Source organism: Amblyomma mixtum, chromosome 3 (genome assembly GCF_055824585.1).
Source record: "Amblyomma mixtum isolate Tamu chromosome 3, ASM5582458v1, whole genome shotgun sequence".
In the NCBI taxonomy this organism is placed as follows: Eukaryota; Metazoa; Arthropoda; class Arachnida; order Ixodida; family Ixodidae; genus Amblyomma; species Amblyomma mixtum.
The window spans coordinates 376,246,124-376,267,863 of record NC_143014.1 but is presented as its reverse complement, the minus strand read 5'-3'; the positions used below and the strand labels follow the sequence as shown (position 1 = coordinate 376,267,863).

Below are 21,740 nucleotides of genomic sequence, written 5' to 3'. Positions count from 1 at the left end.
TTGGCGGCCGTGCACGCGTAAATACCGGCGTCCTCCTCTCTGACCGCCTCCAAGGTCACGGACTCGGTTGCGTTGAACGCCTCCAGTGGACGACCGTCCTTGGACCACGACACGACGGGAGTCGGCGTTCCCATGGCAGAACACTGCAGCTTGGCCGCGGCGCCCAGAACCGCAGACAGACGGACTGGGGAGTCGGGGCCGATGATCTGCGGTCCCTCTACACAAGAAAGAAACGTTAGTACACCGGCACTCCTGTGTGAAAGCGAGATTACCAAACTATGCTCGGATAATAACCGGTAATAAGAACACAATTAAAAAAGGCACACAGTTCTGATGCCACATCAAACTACATAACTGTTGTGTTCATTCCAATTATGTGTACGTTTATCTCTGAGATGGGGTGCCTTTGACTGCTGCCGTTTTTTTCTTCCAGTGACAACGTACACATGATAAGGAATCTACGCACCACTCGGATTGCTGAACGACACCACAACAGGGACCTTGCAGATTTAGCTCAAAGAACACGAAGGACATGGAAAACTACACGACATGAACGCTGACTGACAACTGGTTGTTTATCGGAAAACACGTGGTAGGTGTAGAAAAAACGCCCGCAAATGCGTGTCATAAACAAGAAAAACAAAAATAAAAAACGACGGCAAAGTTACTTCGAAATCGAATGGCGCCTGTCCGCATACGCTTGCTCCCTACGATTGGCCAAGCCGCGCGAAATCTACCGACCTTGTGTTCAACACAGAACGTCATTTGCACGTTGTGTTTCACTATCTATCTGAACCGACGTGATACGCTATGCATGTATGGGATACATGCCACCTTCCTTTGTGTTTCGCCTGCAAGACCCCGAATCGCAAAATTAGCTCCTCTCTTCAGCTTCACCAAAACTCTATCTGCCAACCTTGCGAGATTTCCGGCAATCCCGCTTCTCGAAGTCTTGCCACCTTCCAGAAAATTTGTTGAAGCATAACTTGCACAGAAATTGTGAACAAACGCATTTTTAAAGAGGAAATAGTTTACGAATGCATTTTTGTCATACATAGGAATATTCAACTATAACAATCAATGTATCCGCAGACCTCCCCTAGACAGGCTCGCATTTTTTGCTACTAATGTTTTTTTCCACCTTCAAACCGTTCTCCATTGACCTTTGAGAGAAGTGTCTATGCGACCAATGTGCCAGCTTTAAAACAAGGGCTTTATACACATCACAAGAGCACTCGATTAACGCAAAGCATTCCATAATAGTACCTTACGATATAACAGTAATGAAAAGTTTTGCCCATGAATCCTCGACTTGGAAGCTGCCTCACTGACCTTCACGGGACAATTAACTAAAGACATGGCCTGATGGCAGAGCGGCGAATTGCCAAGCGCAACTCTTCTCCGCTTGTAGCGTCTCACCGTGTGCTATTTTCTTTGGCACTAAGCCTTCTTACGAAAATATGCACCAACCCCAGGAAGCATTAGGCTCCCACCAAGAAATTCGTTGAAGAAAAAGCTGTAGTGATGAATTATTCAACAAAATACACGTACACGCCACCACGGATATATCGACGCCTGCTTACTACCTCTTTCATATCGCTCTACTTCCTACACGTGAAGTAAGACAAGGAACATAAGGGGTTGTTATTTTTATCATTATTATTCCTTAAATTGCGATGTCCGTTAATAAAAAATCAATAGTGTAATTATTTTATCCCTCAGAGATAATTGATTAGAAAGTATAAGAACAAACAACCACATGGGATCGGTGGGACCCTCCGAGTTTCGCATATGGCGCTATACTGACTGAGCTACGGCGACGGCTGTTCATTCGTCTGCATTCAGGGGTATTTATGTGTAGTGCTATCGAACCTTGAGAGTGTTCACCACCGCCATCCTCGTCCAAAGCGGGGGACATAGTACACCCTGCATTTCCCCGAGTGCGTGGTCGAGCGGTTAGGGCGGAAGCGGGGCGACAACCCTCTTATGCTGGCTATGACATCAAGACTGCCAGATCCGAGGCCATCGTTATGCTCAACAGCTTAGTAGCTCAATAATAAACTCTGTAAGAAAATCAATAAAAACAAAAGAAGTTCGTTCGGCATGGACTGTGAGATAGATGTGGACGTCCAGGAGTGAAATTACATTGTACACCAGGTTTAAGTGATAAGGCACCGCTGTGTCCACAATGAATGAAATTGACAGTTGCTTAGCTCTGCTATGCCAGGATATACGTAGCCTGAGGTATTGGTATATCTTGGTTAAGCTTGATGTTATTAGCTTGGTTTCCCACTTGTTAAACCTTGGAATTCCGGTACGTGTAACTATGGCTCAATCAAAGACGAGACAATGTGCAGTATCAATTGTGAAGCGTTTATTTATTTCTTATGCTTTCTCTTCTTGTTCTCCTCGTTAGTGAAGCCATAGGCCGTCGGCGTCTCAGAAGTCATAGGTCGTCGGCGTTCGTTTTGTTCATTGATGTTGGCGTTGACAACGTTTTACACTTCGGTCATTTTAAGGAAGTGCGCATAATGGCTCCCTGGGTCAGTGGACGCCTGAATCGTGGTTATAGGTACGTAGGGTGATGAGAGAGAGAGATGTGGGCTGCAGGCATAGACAAGGTTGTTCCAGAAACGCGGCGCTGAGGCCATAGGCCGTCGTCGTTCATTGTGTTCATTGCCGTTGGCATTTTTCCTCCATGGAACACGGCAGAGTAGCTGTGTATCCCTCCACAAATATACACGTGGCGCAATCTCCTCGCACATGTGCAGTAGCCCGCAGCGGCGAGCGCACGCGGCGAAGAACGCCAGCTGCGCGCAGTGACGTCAGTTGCTCCTCGCGCATGCGCAGTATGGTCGAGCAAGAGAGCGCGCGAACCGGCTAGACTGTGGCCGACGTAGCTCAAGCTAAAAAAACTAACCGGCAGCAGCAGCGACACACACCCATGGCAGTCATCACGTGAACGGAATGCTTTTACAAGGAGCTGTGAAAATCGCGTTCTGAGTAAATACTGAGAAGCATCTTATATCCCGGTACATAATCCTAAATGCTTCAGTAGAGGAGCTGTTCATCGTTTTAAGTTGCCACTTTTAGCAGGCTGGATTTGCTTAAAGGCCGACGGAAAAAGTGGGGAAGAGTAATACTTCATTTCCTGAAAAGCACTTGTGAGCATTTTGTACTCTAATAAATATTCTTCATGGTAATTCAAGCATTAAGTTCCACTTAAGACACATTTACGTAAAGATGAGCTTAATGTAACAAGACACTGGCTTGGTGGCATGAAACTGCGGCCACTGCTGGTTAGTATATGCCGAGGAGCAATCGCTTGGAAGTATAATCGTGATGTCAGAATGAACCGGAACGGGCGGCTTGCCTATATTTTCTGGTGGAAGATGAAACAACAGGGTGTACGTGTACCGAAAAGCACCTGCTTCATACCTACGATCGACCCTGTAATTAACACCCCCTGGTTTTGACAGAAAAACCGCACAATCGCTTGATGATCCTTGTAACGAAGCTCTCCGTTTACTTTTAAACCGCTACCATGAGAGGTTCCTTTTTTGTGAAACGTGCAGTAAGTTACTGACCCATCAATTTAAGAATGCCCTGGATACCTTTGTTGTCGACGGAGGCGCTCCGGTTTCTTGAGACAAGTGCACAGGCGACGCCGGCCGTTCGAGTCCTGCAGCGGTCGCCATTCTCCGAGTACCGGCGACCACGCTCCCCTTCTTGGAAGAGCAGCGGGAGGCCCGAGAGGCGCGGAGCCACATCTGGACACCGCTCGCCGGTTACCGGGGCCCCCTCGACATCCGGTCGGAGAGAGGGACACGGGCAGTGCCGTACGAACTCGCTTGCGGAAAAGGACATGCGTGCTGTGCTCCGTCTTTTCTGTGTTCTTGTGTAACCTTCGCAGGCTAATAAACTGCCCATTTATTTGTTTTATCTGGACGTTTGGTGTGTCGACTACATCAACTACATCTTCAGAAGTGGGATTGAGACTGCCTTGCAAAAATGGCGCCTTCACCGAGAGTTTCGACCACGTAAGCCACGATGATGCTCCGATCGAAGCCAACGACGGAAGGTCCTGCGAGCAAGGCAGCACCACGACCGGGCCTTTCAACGGAAAGCGACGCGCCCAGCGATGTGGGGCCAAGGGAGGCGGCACTCAGTGAAAGCGATACTCTACGAAACAACGAGGCGCAGTCTAATTCAGGGCGGGGATCCATGAACGCCGACACGGTAGACGGCCACGGGTGGGACAACCCCAACGGAAGAGCCCCCGGGGCCTTCGACTTCCAGGCGCTGATGCAGGCTGCGGTGCAGACGGCAGTACGTGAGGCCTTGCAGGGAGCAGCCCAGCTTCTGCAGGCGGCTCAAACGCCACATCACCCACCGACGGGAACATCAAGCGTCGTGGATGGACGACTGGCCACGGCAAGCGCACAACTGGTGCCAAGTTATGACCCGTCATCTAACGACCAGCCAACATTCGAAATGTGGCTGAACAAGGTAGACAACCTGGCTGCAGCGTACGGTTGGAGAGACCAGCAAACGACGTGCTTCGCACTCACAAAGCTGCAAGGCGTTGCCAAGACGTGGTACGACGGCCTGACGAATGTCCAGCGCACTTGGGCAGAGTGGAAACACGAGTTGAAGAAGGCATTTCCGTCCGCATCCAGTTTCCAGCATACCTTCCGGGACATGGAAGCACGCAAGAAACAGCGCCACGAAAGTATAGAGGCGTACTTCTACGACAAGCTAGCGAAAGCAAGGCGCTGCAATGTAGGCGACACGGTCTGTATTGAATACCTGATCACTGGACTCGACAATGAAGATCTTGTGCGGTCCCTCAGCGTCAGAGACTACACCAGCCCTGACGAGTTGCTCAGGTGCATGAAGCGGCTCTACGAGCGAACAGAAGTCATAAAGGAAACGAGAGCCAAGGCGCTGTATCAACTACCAGCTATTCGGCACCCTCAACGCGTCCTAGGAGGAAACAATTCGTCACCAGCGGCGCCTCAGCTTCAACACTGCGCTGGAGACAACGGATCGACGAGGGCTCCCCGACGAAAATTCAACGACAAAGGCGAGCCACTTTGTTTTAATTGTTCTTCATATGGACATTTCTCGGCAGCATGTCCAAAACCTCAGCGTAGACCGCGCTGCACGAATTGTGGAAAAACAGGCCATGAGAGCAAAGACTGCTATTCGAGGAAAGGCTCGACAGCCAGCGACACAGCTAAAACAGCCGTCCTAGCCCAAGAAAGCAGCAGTACAAGTGGCAGCATGGTGCTAAATCAGAAGTACTTCATGGATGCCAACGTGAATGGGAAGGCGATCAAAGCGTACATCGACATGGGCAGCCAATGCTTAACGATACGAGAAAGCGAAGCGGAAAAGCTACACCTTTCTTATGAAGCTCTCAGCCGTCCATTCACTATCAGAGGGTTCGGAATGGGAAAAACAACGCCCCTGGGAAGCTTCGAAGCGAGGCTGACGGTGGACCAGGCTACGGCCGACGTCAAGGTACACGTTGTCCGCGACGAAGTGCAGGCTGTCCCATTGCTTGTCGGTCAACCCTTTACTGAGCAGCCTTACATTACGGTGGTGCGCCGTAAGAACACCGTGCGCATATTCGAGGAGCGTAACGGGTCGGAGGACGAAGACGGAACTCTCACCAATCTTGCTATACCGGCCCTACCTCCGCGACGTGTGAACTTGTGGGCGAAGGAGGCCGTTGTCATACCTCCTAATTACGTCGGGTTCATTGCGCTTGGAAGTGACAACGTTACGCACAGCGACATCTTCGTTCGCGGCAGGCTGCACGAGACGAGCGGCGAGTATGTGCCAAGCTGCGTATTAAGAGAAGATGAACAGGGCGAGATATGCCTGCCCGTGGCAAACGTATCCGAATCTCCTCTGATTGTCGCTCAAAACCAGAAGATCGCGAGAGGAACGTTGTGCATGGAAGAAGAAAATACCGAACCCTCCCTGATCGCAAACAGCAACGAAAGAAAACTGGTAAAGGCGATCTCGGGTGAAGATTTGACGGTTGGCACAACGATTTCTGCCACGCAGAATGAGGCACTCGTCGCAGTGATTAACCAGTACCGCGACTGCTTAGCGACGTGCCTTTCAGAAATCTGGTGCACAGCCGCGGCGCAAATGAAGATTGAGGTAATCACCGACGCTCCTGTAACGTACCGCCCATACCGCCTAGCCTACTCCGAAAGGCAGGCTGTGAGAACAATGATTGACGAACTCAAGGAGGCTGGAGTGGTAACGGACTCTAACTCTGCTTACGCGAGCCCTATCCTACTTGTTTCAAAGAAGAATGGCGAGAAGCGGCTTTGCGTAGACTTTCGAGCCCTCAACAAAATAACGAAAAAGGACAGGTATCCGCTACCGTTGATTGATGACCAACTTGACAGGCTACATGATAAACGGCTGTTCACTAGCCTAGACCTTGCGTGCGGCTATTATCAGGTGCCAATCGATAAAGAGAGCCGAGAGAAGACAGCGTTCGTCACTCCGGATGGACACTACGAATTCACCCGCATGCCATTCGGACTTGTGAACGCACCGAGCGTGTTCCAGCGCATGATAAACACCGTCCTCGGCTCCCTTAGGCACACGAAGGTCATGGCCTACATGGATGACCTGCTGATTTCATCGGCTTCGTTTGAGGAAGGATTAGACAGCTTGGGCGAGGTACTTGAGCTCCTTCGTTCGGCTGGTCTCACGCTGCGCTTGAAAAAGTGCTCCTTCTTCCAAGAGAAAATTAGCTACTTGGGTTATGAAATTGCCGCATCGACCATCAACCCCGACAGCCTCAAGTTGATAGGAATTGCAAATTTTCCTACACCAGCAAACGTCCACGACCTCCGACGCTTCCTGGGCCTCTGCAGCTATTTCCGACGTTTTGTGGCTGGATTTGCCATGATAGCCAAGCCACTTAAGATCCTGCTTTGCAAGGGAGAAGAATGGCGCTGGGACGACGATCAAGAAACTGCATTCAGGCAGCTACAAAGACAGCTGATGAACAAGCCAACGCTGGCACTTTACGAACACGGAGCGAGAACGGAAGTGCACACCGACGCTTGCAAGGTCGGCCTCGGAGGAGTGTTGTTGCAAGAGCAACCAGACGGCCTCATGCACCCCGTTATGTATGTTAGCCGTAGCACCACGCGAGACGAGCAACGCTGCCATTCATACGAACTGGAAGCTTTAGCCGTTGTGTGGACAATTGAGAAGCTTAGACCATACCTGTACGGAACCGAGTTTCTTGTTGTTACGGACTGCAACTCATTGAGAACCGCTTTGTCAAAGCGAGAACTGGTGCCACGTGTCGGCAGGTGGTATCTAAAGTTGCAAGAGTATACGTTTCATGCAGAGCATCGACCAGGAGCTAGGATGAGCCACGTGGACGCCCTCAGCAGGGCTCCTGCGTCGGAAGCCGAAGAAGTTGACGTTGCAAGTGGCATTAATGTCTTTGTAACAGAGCTCTCCAACGAAGACTGGCTAACGCTAGCACAGAAGACGGACGCAACATTACAGTCGATCGTGGATTCCCTAAAGGGATCATCAGAGACGAAAGAAGCTGAGCGCATCAGAAAAGAATATGTCCTGGTTGAAGGCAGGCTTTTCAGGAGAACGTGTGGCAACAACGGCGACGAGCGTCTGCTATGGGTAGTGCCACGAGCGGCACGTTGGTAGGCCGGGAGACGATGCCACGACGATGTGGGTCACTTTGCAGTTGACAAAACCATGGCCTTGCTCGAAAGCAAATACTGGTTTCCAAGAATGCGCCGGTACGTGAAGCGACATATCTCGTGCTGCTTAGAGTGTTTGTATCGAAAGGTTCCGTCCGGAAGAAAACCTGGAAAGCTGCACAGCATCGAAAAAGTGGCCGTGCCATTCGACACCATTCATATGGATCACTTGGGCCCATTTATCCGCAGCAAGAGTGGCAATACACACGTGATTGTGGCAGTGGACGGCTTCACTAAGTTTGTGCCCATTCGGGCCGTGCGAAGCACCGCGTCGGGCTACGCCAAAAGCTTTCTCAGGGACATCGTCTCCATATTCGGGGCCCCACGAAGGTTGGTTACCGATAAGGGAACTGCCTACACCAGCCGACAATTCGAGCACTACTGTAAGACTCTTAGCATAATCCACGTGAAAAACGCAACTTGCACGCCTCGTGCCAACGGACAAGTCGAGAGGTACAACAGAATGATAACCCCTGCGATTGCCAGCTTATCCCAACGAAGCGACGGGAAGGACTGGGACGAAACGCTCACGCAGGTGCAATGGGGAATCAACAACACGGTAAACCGAGCTACGAAGACGACTCCATTCACTCTGCTTTTCAACGTTCGCCCCCGGAACGTGACAGGGGACTCAGTTGACGACGAAATCGCACTGGAGCTGGACGCCAGTATGCTGAAACTAAGAGAGAAGGCCATCGACAACATACGCCGGGACCAAGAAACGAAGAAAGACCGCGCCGAGCTACCAACCAGGCGACATGGTGTTGCTCGAGAGGGAACCAGCTGCAACGGGGGAGTCGCGTAAATTGTGCCAAAAGTACAGAGGCCCATACATCGTCGTGGAAACACTTCCCAACGACAGATACAAAGTGCAAGACTTCCCAGAGGTCCAGCGGACGCAGCGGTTCTACGAAGGCGTCGTGGCGGCGGACAGGATGAAGCGCTTTGAGCTGGGAACGGTGGCAAGCGAGGATCATTCGTCGGACAACGACGAGGGTGAGGAAACTGAGGCTTGAAAAAAGAAAGCAGATGAAGCGAAGATGCACACCAACCGAGGGCGGCTGGAAAGGAAAAGGATGGCCGACTGTTGTCGACAGAGGCGCTCCGGTTTCTTGAGACAAGTGCACAGGCGACGCCGGCCGTTCGAGTCCTGCAGCGGTCGCCATTCTCCGAGTACCGGCGACCACGCTCCCCTTCTTGGAAGAGCAGCGGGAGGCCCGAGAGGCGCGGAGCCACATCTGGACACCGCTCGCCGGTTACCGGGGCCCCTTCGACATCCGGTCGGAGAGAGGGACACGGGCAGTGCCGTACGAACTCGCTTGCGGAAAAGGACATGCGTGCTGTGCTCCGTCTTTTCTGTGTTCTTATGTAACCTTCGCAGGCTAATAAACCTGCCCATTTATTTGTTTTATCTGGACGTTTGGTGTGTCGGCTACATCAACTACGCCTTGTTTACTGTTACTATGCTGAGAACAACTTTTTTTCTAGTTTTTTGTGCGAATGCGCCACATACAGTTTGTTAAGCCATTTACTTGCTAGAATTCTTCGCTGCTTCAGCGTATGCGATGGAAAAATGAAGAAACTAACACTTTTTCTCCAGTAATAAAAGTTGCGATGGCCGCTGAGCGGAACGTCTAAGGCCTCCAACTGTGCAGAACGACTCAGGCCTCACGGGGCGGTAAAAGTTCGGCTACGCAAACGTACCATGAAAAAGACCAACGGTGTCATTTCAGGAACAGGATCTACATTCGAATAACAAATAATTCGTTGTTGCTCCAGATTACTAAGTTCAAACAGCAGAGACTTGAAACGTGCGTTAGCGACGACATGATGCCAGTGACCGTACAGAGCTGATTCTGGATCCCCTGCCTCGAACTGGACTTTTCTACGCCTATCCTTCCTCACCCTCACCTCACCATGTGAGGTCTTCATGAGGATAATGGAGAGGACACCTTTACGAGGGTCCATATCTGGTCCAAGGCACTGACACAGCGTTCATTGCAACTGGCATTGAAGGCGTTCAAGCTCCTTTTCAGGCAAAGCAGAAGTTTGGGCTATTTGGTTTGCGCGGAACACACAAGAGAGCGCATGTGCTGTCGTCCTTCTCAAACGTGTTCCTTCTAGTTTGCTCTGTGTTTCACCTTTCCGGGTTTCTGAAGAGGGGTCTATGCAGAAATGCAAAAAATCTCACTGACGTTTCACCTTTCAGTGCTGAAATTCAGTGCGCAATTCCCGCGTGTGGCGTCCGGATACTGAGCATTGCCCAATCATCACCACTGTTAAAATCTAGCGCAACGGCCGCAATGTGGTGGATATGATGGAGGGGATATCGATCCGGGATGGTGCGGGCGTTCAGGGCAAAAATTTCAACTTAAATTGAGGACAACGCGCTGAGCTGTGGAAAGAAAAATGTTAGGTGTAACGTTAATGGACATGAAGAGGGCAGAGTGGGTCAGGGATCAAATGCGGGTTTATGACATCGTAGTCGAAACCAAGAAGAAATGGGCTTGGGTAGACCATGTAAGACGGAGACAAGATAAACGATGGTTGTTAAGGGTAACATACGGCATACCAAGGGCATATCTCAGATAATGAATGACAGTTTACCCATATCCCTCAAGAGGAAAGTATATAACGGCAGTATTTTGCCGGTACTCACATACGGGGCAGCAACATGGAGGCTGTATCAGGCACGTATATGACGGTGCGTCTCTGTCGCTGACATGCGCGGTGCGAGCTGCCTGTTATCACTTGCGGGCTATATAATCGGCACGCTTCAATAAACGCATGTTGTTCTCGTTCTGGACATCATGCTGTTGCCACGTTCTTTCCAACGCGAATACAGAGGCTAACAAAAAGGGTTCAGCTTAAGTTAAAGACGACGCAGCGAGCTATGACAAGAAAAATGACCGGTGTAGCATTCAGAGTCCGCGAACGGGCCGTGTGAGTGAGAGAGAAAACGCGGATTAATGACATCCTGTTCGAAATAAAGAGGAAGAAATAGGCTTGGACAGGGCATGTAATGCGAAGGCAAGATAACGACTGGTCCTCAAGGGTAGCGGAGTGGATTGCAGGGTGCGGCAGCAAGTTAGGTAGGCGGATGAATGAGATTAAGGAGTTTGCGGATAGAAGGTGGCCTCAAATGGCACAGTACCGGGTCAGTAGGAGAGATATTGGAGAGGCCTTTGTCCTGCAGTGGGTGCAGTCAGATAGATCGTGATGATGACAGAAATAGCACAACTCGCAGTGGCGGAAAAAGACTACGAATAAACCTAGTAAATATGAAACTAGGACTGAGAAATAAAGAGCTGTAAGCAACAGCTAAAAACACCGAAAGTAAAAACTGGATTAATTCAGTGAATAAGATGCAGACATCAATATAGAAAGAAATTGAAAAAGGCAGACTAGGTAGGAATCCTTCTGTAGTACCGCAAGAGGCAATGAACTACTCTTTGAAGCTAGATCTGAGTATTTTGGAACGCGAATCTACAAAAAGAAATTTAACAAAGATGAGACATGTGCATTGTATGGTAAATCTGCAAACACAATTGCAAGTCTTATACGAGAATGTGGCGGTATCCAGCCGGATGTCGATGTAAACATAGGCCCGTGTAAGACGCATTGTATTTTCGCCTGCGACACTGCGAATTCTGTCGGTCTGTGACTGGGAAGGGCCGTCGGTTTAGCCGCAGACGGCTTGCGATCGAGTTCTGTCCGGTTGGAATTTAATCGCAGGGTCGATGTGTTCGCTCTACGGCTGACCAGTGGGGAGCGCCGAGGCAACGGGCCACGTGGGGTCACGTGGGAGATGTTGCTGTGGCGGAAGGAAAACTGTTTACTCTAATAAAAGCATACGAAATATTGTCATGCATCTAAAAGTACGCTGGTCATAACATCACCAAGCGCATTCCGTGTAGCGTTTTTGTCGCTTTTAACTATGGGTTGGCTATGTGAACTTCAAGCAACCTTGCTTGTCTCTCCGACCGAATTCGCTCGGTGAGTGTTGCATGTGAAAGCACTGACCGAAAGTTGCACTGCGGCTTCAGCGACTACGCCAAATATTTTCGTTCTAGTCGCCGCATGTGAAACGGGCCATAGTCGATCTCCCTGATGCCCTTCGGTTTACAGGTTTTACTGGTGATGTGAATGAATCTGGAGTAGCAGTTAGCAAAAATCATTTTCAAGATTAGTGGCTTAAAAGCATATAGGTGACATAAGGTTGGAAGTCAAGGACTAAAACTGTATTTAAAGAAACTGGCGAATTTGTATAGCAACTTATTGCACTGGGGAAGAAATGTAAAGAACATAAAAGCTGAGCAAGGCGGAAAGTGCCACGCGATGCCGTTTAGAACGGACGCCCTTTTTTCCATCTCATCCATCCAGAACAGGTCCAACATTCTTGTACAAAAATTTTGAATATTAAAAAACTGTACGGCACTTGTAAGACAATATGAAAGGCAATGGTCCATTCTTCCGATATGTAGCAAAATATTTCTTTTATAGAGTTTCCATCAGTCGCATCGAGCAGTTAAGACTGCCATAAAAATCAATGGGGAACGCTTTTTGCGATAGCAAAAACGTTCATATAAAAAAAAACGAAATCCTGCCGACGGAACATCTGCGGTATATAATGATTGTTATAGTGTAATCTTACGATATATGAAAAAGTTGAGTTCATAAAGCCTTTCCCGTTCAAAAGTGCATGTGTCCAGAATTGCTGGGTATGACCGCTCCGATTACCCACCTCTGGCTTCCCGCTGGCTGCCAGAGCGCTGGGCGACGCTTGTTTTTCTCGGGTTGCTCCATGTACTTCCGGTGGCTGCCAAAACCGCCTTAGTGTTATCTTGCAAAGCGGTTTCGGGCTTCCCGCGGGCAGCCAGGCTAGGCTGGACGATTTTGTCCTCGCACCGCTAGGCAAACTAGAAGATGACTGTGAGGTGGCATGAAGCTGGGAAGCACGTGCGGCCAATATTATGTGGACAAGGAGATCGGTCCTTCATGCGAAGATATGTTCAGTCTCTAAAGCGATGTAGGTGCTCTTTCGGCTTGACGAAGGTTCACATCGTTTGAGCGACCGTTAATGGTCTCTTTGGGGCAGCGCTCTCAGTTTACTTATTCATTCTGCGTGCTGACTTGCGTGATTGTATCTCGATCGCCTCGCCAGCCCACATGCACAAATGCTGGCTTAATATTAAGATCGCATATAGTTGCGATTCACAAGATATTCCGGCTTTTAAGTCCATTTGCCCGGCTGATATGACGACGGTGTTCGAGGCCTTTCTCTAGGGTGGCCGGAGATTCCTGCTCAGACTACGCGCATAGACACACGCAAACATGTATATGGTCAACGTCTGAAGCCCGATACGAAGGCGTGGTCTTTCTAGTTTTCTGTGCAGTGGAAAGGAGGATATGCTTAGAGAAATTATTATAAAAATCTGCGTTACGATTCGTGCTTCTCCTAGACTACCCTAAAGCAGGAATGCAGGCGTGCCGATCCATGTTTCCTCTTTCGAAGCTTTATAGCTGTTGCTGCTGTTCTGTGGTCAAATATCTGACTGTCACTTCCAAAGGCGGCTGGCAGCAGTACTTGTGCATGTTTAAGGACACGATAGACTAAAAATGTACTTTCAATATTGGCAATCAATACTTTCGTTTTTATCAAGTGGTACATCAAGTTGTACAAAATGTATCGAACGAGAGCATCGAAGATTCATGTACTTTCTGTACTGCTCCCATGAAACAACGCCAGATTTTAGCGCCTTTCATTCGAGCGCTTGAAGTGATACTGATTCTTTTCCGCTTACAACCCACTGGAAGCAGTTCACTAACGTAGAAATCTCAACGACCACAGCAGAGCCAATCGCCGTGCGGGGCCTATCATCTGCGGTGATATTTGCTGCGAAGTTAGTAAAAACGCGATAATCATAGATTGGTTGGTTGGTTTATGGGGTTTAACGTCCCAAAGCGACTAAGGCTATGAGAGACGCCGTAGTGGAGGGCTCCGGAAATTTTGACCACCTGGGGTTCTTTAACGTGCACTGACATCGCACAGTACACGGGCCTCCAGAATTTCTCCTCCAAAGAAATTCAACCGCCGCGGCCGGGATCGAACCCGCGTCTTTCGGGACAGCAGCCGAGCACCATAGCCACTGAGCCACCGCGGCGGCTGCGATAATCATAGAGTACGGCGTGTCGTTATATTAAGCAATGAACGCGCAATTTTTTGCTCAGGGGCTCTGTCGAACGAAAGTCCTTATATTGCCACTGTTTGTCGTAGACTTTTTTGATTTCTTATGGATTACTGGCGTACATCACCACAGCACAGAACGCGCCGAAGGCCACATGTTCCCTTCGTCGTGGTCAATACGTACTTATACAAGCGAGATCAGCTGTTCATTTTGCAGTCTGCGCCCTGTCTGAATAACCTCATGCCGTTTCTTTCGCTTCCAAGCACCCTGTTTCTATCGCACGCATGCGTGGCAACGAGACGCAGCACGCGAAGGAGAACAGTGCATCTGCCTTCAGTGGTCCGTGGTACTGAGGCGGCCTTGCAGCCGTAATGACAGGTGGGCTTATTCAGCTGACCGCCAGCCCATGCGTACGTGATGGGACTTCCTGTCAGAGGCGAATTTTCTGGCAGCCAGCGGGCTGCCACAGCCAGTTAAATTGAAGGGACCCAGTCATGTTTTGCAGAGGTCGCAACGAGGAATCCTTGCAGGGGAATTCAAATGCAGCTGTTGCCCTGCGTTACCCCTGTATTTAGCAATCGGTTTACCATGGATTCTGTGCAGGATAGTGAAAGTGCGGCGTAGCAGCGACGACAGCGTCTGCGTAGTGAAGTTCAACGAGAATACAGTATATCTATGCCTGGAGATCGTGAAGAGTGACGAAAAGCGTTCGAACCGAAGACCGGAAGCGGAAGAAAGCGGAGTATGCACTCGACGCCAAAACAGCTCTGTGAGACTTCAAACGGGCCTATCACTCCACATCTCTCAGCCGCTAATGTAAGTTTTTATTAATTAATGCGCTAAGCCGGTAAGCTAAGCTCTATTATCTTTCACTTTTACTAATAACTTTCACTGCTTTCACTCCCTCCTTCCTCCGTTCCCTGACAGCATGATTCCGCTGGTCACCGCGAGAAAGGAGAAAAGTGTTCCGCCCTGTAAATTTCCACATTTTCAAGGTTTGTAATAGACAAGTGCCTTGTATGTTTAAAATAGAGTGCGTAACCTTCATCCTCAGAAGAAGCGTCATGTTTCCTGAGCTTGCAAAAAGTGGCAGCTTTTAGTGTTCGCTGCGTCGAACGGCACGCGCGATTATGAGACGCCATCGAGCGCTTCGAAACGTCTCTCGAACGGTGTGCGCGTATTTGCGTCGGGATTATAAGGAGTTATTAGCAAATGCGTGAAAGGAGTAGCCTCATAGCCCTTTGTGGGTTCACCTATAATTTCCGTGACATAGAGAAAAACACTACACATTTTTCGGGTCTAGGCGTCTTCAGAAATGATATGGAAGAAATTTCAGAAGAATAGCAGCAGTAGTTTAATCAAAAAAAGTGGGACGCATGTGTCCCATTGGCACATGCTGTCCTTTTGAAAAAGTGGGACAACACTGTCCCATTGACTCACGCGAGTACCAAGCTGTGGTTAGTTCTGTCATTGTTGGTGGTAGGGGCCGAAGCAGAATGCACACAGGGGTACATTACACACACCACACACAAACTTCGTGCGCGTTTCACTCCCGGAGGTGGCACACCACCTACATCTTCGCCTGTTTGGCACTTTCCGTGGGTTGTGACCATTACCTGCTAACCTTACTTCGTCCGCAATTCCGACCATTTTTTGTAATAAGAGGGCGCACCTTGGCCAGACGGTCATATCCCTCTTCTCTCTTTTTTTCTTTCGTTGTGACATTCACATGAAGCGAGTTCATAATTTGCTGAAATCGTTTCAAGGACATCAGCTTTGAAATTTCTTCACAATGGGGTCACGGCTCCAATACTGATACAGGTGGTGCCTTGGGCACACGCTCATCAACAGCAGTGCACCAAAATATGCTCGTAACTCTTCTTTTGTCAGAACTTGCCACTTCCTTGGGTACTTCTTTGCACCGAAGAGGTTCGTCTGCTCAACTATGAATTCAATCATCTCATCATCAAAATAGAGCGCGAATGCATCAACTGCGCGTGCTGGCGCCTTTGGGGAGGTTTGAGAATCCCATGCCTTTGGGCTTTGAACTGTATTTAGCGGTTCATTTGTAGTCCATGCACTGCCGACCTCCTCCTCTTCTGGCTCACTCTCTCCACCTTGATCCAGCAGGAGCGCATTCCGTTTCCTCCTGAAACTTTTTTGAAGGAGTAGACCGCCGTTGGCGCTTGCTCATTGATGGACCAGCTTCGATTTCGTCGTCTTCAAAGCTCAAATCCAACGGCGCTAGCTCAGGGACTAAGTTGTCCTCGCTGATTTGGGCGTCGTCTTCGCTAGTCTCAGACTCGTTAGGCAAACTGAAGTAGAGCACCAGCGCTTCATCCCGCGTAAGCGAGCCCCCTGCGAATTCGTAAACGATACGAAACTTAGAATTATCAACATCGACAGCTTACTTCGTTAGTCGTAGCATATTTTCAGCATTCTCTGTGCAAAAATTATGCCCCTGGAGCGCGCCCTTCACGTTCGCTTAGTGTTTTCGATCCCGTCAATCCGGCTCTGGCGCTCATAGAGACCTCTTTTTCGGGCACTCTGCGATTCTGACCACCTAATAAATCGTTTAGGGCATGCACCAAGTATTTCCCTTGAAGGACAGAAAAGGAAAAACTTACCATTCATCTCGAAATCTTTTTGGGCGCGAACAAGCGGGATCAATTTTTCCGGCACGAATCTTCACAAAGGAAAAAGTTCAGCTTTGAATGCTGGTGGTGCCATCTACAGGAAAACCTAAAACTTAGTGGCACAAGCGTTGTCAAAGACTCAAGATAGATGGCGCGACAAGACTGTTGCCCAGAAATTCACCCGCTGGCGCGTACGGAGGTTTTTCGTGAGAGTAAAAAGCGGGACCCATCTGTCCCGTTATCCCATAAAGGGATAGTACGTGGTCACCTGGACTGTAGATAAAAAGAAAGCAATTAAAGGAACAGCTGAAAGCGCTACAGACACCAGGAAAGACCTCTACTTTCGCCTTCTCTAGATTCGCACCTTAAGCAGCATCGGGCAACGGTGTTCAATGATTGTTTTTTACACCCAAATGTTATCCAAGATGCCTCCACACTGCATTTCTGCATTAGCAGGCATCAGCGGAGTGAAGACCTACTCAATTTTTCAAGGAACCGCCGCACGTACAAATCGCACACACATTCCTTTGGAGAGGTCGAGTGTCCCAAACATGCCGTTTTCTCAAACACGTGCCGAAGCTTTCGGTGAATCACGCATAATTCCACTCTCACAAACGCAATCCGTATCAAGTTACCCCAGACAGTCACGTTGTAGACGATCCGAACGGAGCCGCCGACGTTGCTGGCCTCGCACATGTAGTGGCCGGCGTGGTGGCGTTTGGCGGCGCTGACGTGCAGCCAGCCGGCCCGGACTGTGGTGAGTGAGTCGCGTGGAGCGGGAAGCCCTTCGTGGTGCCACGATATACTGGGCAGCGGGTCGCCGTCGGCGTCGCAGGGCAGCGAGAAGGGGTGCTGGGCGAGGACGACCTCCTCTGTCGTGGCATTGGCGCGCGAGACGTGCGGAGGTACTGCGAAATATCAGCGGGGGATGGGGGAGAGGCAGGGAGCGGCGCTGAAAAGGGCAAACAGAACACGAACGCTATGACGCGATGGAACAGCGCAAAACACCGGGACAAGAGACAAGCGCTGTTTCTTGTCTCGGTGTTTGCGCTGTTCCATCACAAATGAGTAACCAACATGCCCAAGCAGCTGTCCTGGCTATGACGTATCGCGTCGGTGGAGCACTCTCCTTCCACCAAAGCCGCAAAAATGTTCAAGGCGCATAAGCGCCAGCATATGTATGAGGATAAGGTACAGTTGGGTTGTACAGTCAGCAGGAGAGTTTGAGGGGTATTGGTGGGGGGAAATAGTTAGGGGAAGTCGTGAAATACCTGCACGTATGAGGAAACTTGCGTTTTCCACGCGCTGGCACCAGTACTAGGAGACTGGAGCGTTAAGGAGTGACACAATGAATTTTGTCCCGAGCTCACACACTCTATAAACTTCTCGTGCCAGCTGTACATTGTGCGCGAGGACTTCGTTGATGCGGAAGGACTAGATGAAGCTTGAATCCCTTTGGAGTTGTCACACTTTCTTATACGGCGGTTCATTTTTCTCCGTGCATCCATTATGCAGGGTGTTTCACCTACGACTTTTAGTAAATCTTAAAACCATTCTTTTTTTAGAAAAGAAAACGTTCTTTTAAAGCATTTTATTTCTCCTAGCATTGCCACTAGTAGAGGACGTATTATCTTAGACGTGTTATTTGCAAGTTGATTAATTGAAATCAAATACTTATCTTTTTAGGCGTAACAGTTGGGCTCTTGATGATATTGGGATTTGTAGCTGGTCATACGAGTTTTAGATTTTAGCAAACCCCATTATTTTCTCTGTAGATCCGACGAGAATGGCTTCTCCAATAGTCTAGAAAATGGTATGGCCATTAGAAATGACGCGCTGAGGAGAAATGAGGAAACGAACTGTAATTCCTAGTTCTTTATTACAAGATTTTAGTGAATCCACTAGGTGATTAACACGTCTAAGGTGTGTTCTCGTGGCAGTGCTATAAGAAAAAATATTCTCTAAACTGAAAAAAGTATGACAGCATTTTAACGCCGTTAACCCGAGTACGACGCGCGAAAGCATTTGCTTCTAATTAAATTTACTATTGCCTGAACATTGACTTAACCTGTCCTTCGAATTCGCTTCACTTTTTCCTACGCATTTCGATACATTGTCTTCAAAGACAATTCCTTTTAAACTTTGGTACTATGTGACCTTCTCCTAGCTGCACCATATCCAAGTAATTTCATCTCAAGGGTCAAATGTGAAGGGTCAAAGGTGGAGACTTCAGAGACCCACCTGCTTTTTGCTAGTGAACTAGTCCTTCCGCAATAAAAACACACACTTTTTCAATATTACTAACAGCCCCATATTTAGAGGGAAGGAGCAGGCGGTCCCGGCAATAATCTCCCACTACACCTGAATAAAAAAAAAAGGCTCCTGTATTCCCGGTCTCACTCTCCGCTCAGCGCACCGACATGCCTTAAGATTTTGAAAATACCATTTTGGAAGATATGCTGTGCTGTACGCCAGTCAAACAAAGTCGATTGACGAAAGGGCGTTGTTTTCCCGGTCATCAAGAGACAAGTCAATCACAAGAGCTAAACTTCCCCACGGGCTGTCGAGTGTTCTACTATATTACGACGGCAAACTTTCCTGGTAGCTTGTACTGACGAGATGATTAGTGGTTTAAAAGCATGACAGGTAGATAAGGATCAAATTTTCGATGAAAATTCATGAAATATAAAAGTGAGAAAAATTTGTATGTAAAGAAAAATTGAGAATTTCTAGACATTACATTTAAGTTAAACATATTGGTGTGAGAAATATAAATACCGAGCGAGGAGGCATCTACCACCACCCCTGTAGCAACGGGGACGCTCCCTAACATCAGTTCATCGGTCTAGCTCAGCTGTGGCGCGTATAAATGAGACACTCATTTCCTTATAAAACACTGAGACAGGCGTGAGCGAGGCGAATCTGCTTTCCGAAAGTCACAGCTTCTGCTGTACTGAAGCTATAAAAGGGTGAAACTGGCTCCTTGCTGAGTGATATAACTGCGTACCAAACTAACTATTGTTTAACGTGTACTGCGTGCCGCCGGTGCGCATGCACAAAAGGAGGCTCGGTGTACGCAGGAAGCGGTACACAGCATATGATAAAACCATCTATTAACAATCTTATATATTGCCATTCGATTCTCTGCATTACGCTGCCTTTCTCATGCTACCTGCTCCCAAAGCCAGCTCGGTCATTTTTCCCAGCTAACGCACTAACGGACAGATTTTTGTTCGAAAATGGTACTAAAATCGTCATTTTGCAGACGTGCTGCCACCTGTTGGCAAACAAAAATGCATTGGACGAGTCCTACTGACTTAAACCGCGCACAGAGTACCAGAAAACACAATATAAGCTTGACTCGGCTTAACCTAGTAATGACAGTCGGCTAATGCTGAGCCTGGCTGGTCCAAGTCAGCTGGGGGGTAAAGGAGAAAGGTTCTTGCGAAGGTGCGCAAAAAAGCGGACGAACCTCAAAGTGGTCACACCTGTACACCTCGAATACTCGACAATTGTCCGCGTTTATTAAGAAAAATAAAAGCTAAAGAGGATTTCCTGAATTTTTGTTTAACAAAGGATTTGGGTGGGCTGGTTGGGGTGCATTTTGCTTTGCAACTATGACCGAACAGGAACAGAAAGGTACTTGGGGGCAGGTCAGGGCTAGTTCAGGAAACCAGCCCTGTACCCGTATGCAGGCATCGCATTTACTGTCAGTCCGCTAATTTTTCGCTCATTTTTCTTCCGCATTTCCACACTTTTAGCGTTTTACACAAGAATAAAACAATCTAGCATGTATTTGGGTTTAACGAGGGAGTTTTTTTTTTTGAGCTTCCATTCATTACTTTTGATATGTTCCTATAGCACAGCTACATAATTTTACGACTCTGATCTGAGTTACACGCAGATGTTCTGCCTTTCTTTCATATCATGATATTTTCCATTCACAGCACTACTGTGATGGTTGCATGCTGACGACCGGCATATATGCCACTTCTACTGGCAACGCATCCGACCAAATTTATTGTCTCCAGAACCTATAGCTCTGCTTCTTCTTCACTAGGTAAATGATTCACCCAGTCCCCCACAAAAACTCTTTAAGCTCATCAAGTTAACGTTCAGGCGTCATTTTGTTTTCATGAGTGACTGACAGGTAGCAAATTTTGATTATCCCTCTGTCAATTTACTTCGTTACTAGCTTAAAGGCACAACTGGCGACACGTGACTGACATGGACGGACAAGTGAGAATTTCTCGCACGGAGGAGCGGAGCGCGGTATGTGCGCATTATTAGGGTTAGCGACACGATTGAGCAGAGTAGGGCAGCGAGACTCACCAACGACGTCAACGCGGTACTCGACGGCGGCTACGCCTCCCCCGTTGGTGGCCACACACAGGTAGGCTCCGGCGTCGCTCGCTTCCACGTCCACGATGGTGAGCGTGCTCGCACCTTTTCCGCCAGACGTGTAGAGCTTCTCTTCGTCCTTCCCCACTAAAGTGCCTCTCCTTAGCCAGCTGATCTCCGGCTGCGGGCTGCCTGCCGCCGTGCAGCTCAACGAAGCGTTCTGGCCGGCCACCACCATAACGCTGACCTCGGCGGTGTCAGCACGCTCCACAGTGGGCGGCGCTACAGAGTGATTGAAGCGCTAATTTATGCGTAATCTATAAATAAGCTGTCCTCATGAGCCATGTTTCCTCCACAATACACTAGGCAGTGCTGGAGATACAGAGCGCAAGGGTACTTTTTTCGGAAAAGACGACAGTCGTTCGAAGCCCCCAAAACAACAAAAGCATATGTTTCAGACGTTTATTCTTTCTCATCTGCAGTTTTTTTTTTGTTCGTACTTGAATGGCAGGAAGTATGCATGCGCCTTTAAGTAACATATTTCTTTTTTTTTTCCAAAGTGCCACAGTAGAAGCACTGCTGCAGTCATCTTTTCCACTAAAAATTTAGTTGCATTCAAATGTTTTGGGGTTTTTTGCGCCCAAAACTTAGCCACCCCACTTGTCGGATTCAAAAGCACGTTGCACATACCGACATGAACGAGCAACGGCAAATGTCGTCAGCTAAATGTCCTCCACCAGTCAGGGAAACTATTGCCCTGCTACGCTCTTGCAGTCGTTCATTCATACAATGGCCGCTGTAGC

General features: G+C 48.7%; 1 protein-coding gene across 1 annotated transcript in view; it reads right to left on the bottom strand.

Annotated features, from left to right (window-relative positions):
- Positions 1-16,064: 16,064 nt before the first annotated feature.
- The window catches only part of LOC149356844 (hemicentin-1-like), a 172,266-nt gene continuing 166,590 nt past the window's right edge, over positions 16,065-21,740 (bottom strand). Inside the window, exons 17-19 of the mRNA XM_089576441.1 lie at positions 20,929-21,219; positions 17,232-17,504; positions 16,065-16,318 (exon numbers count right to left, since the gene is read on the bottom strand). Of these exons, the coding sequence (XP_089432567.1) occupies positions 16,065-16,318; positions 17,232-17,504; positions 20,929-21,219 (818 nt within the window). The remainder of the gene's footprint in view (positions 16,319-17,231; positions 17,505-20,928; positions 21,220-21,740) is intronic.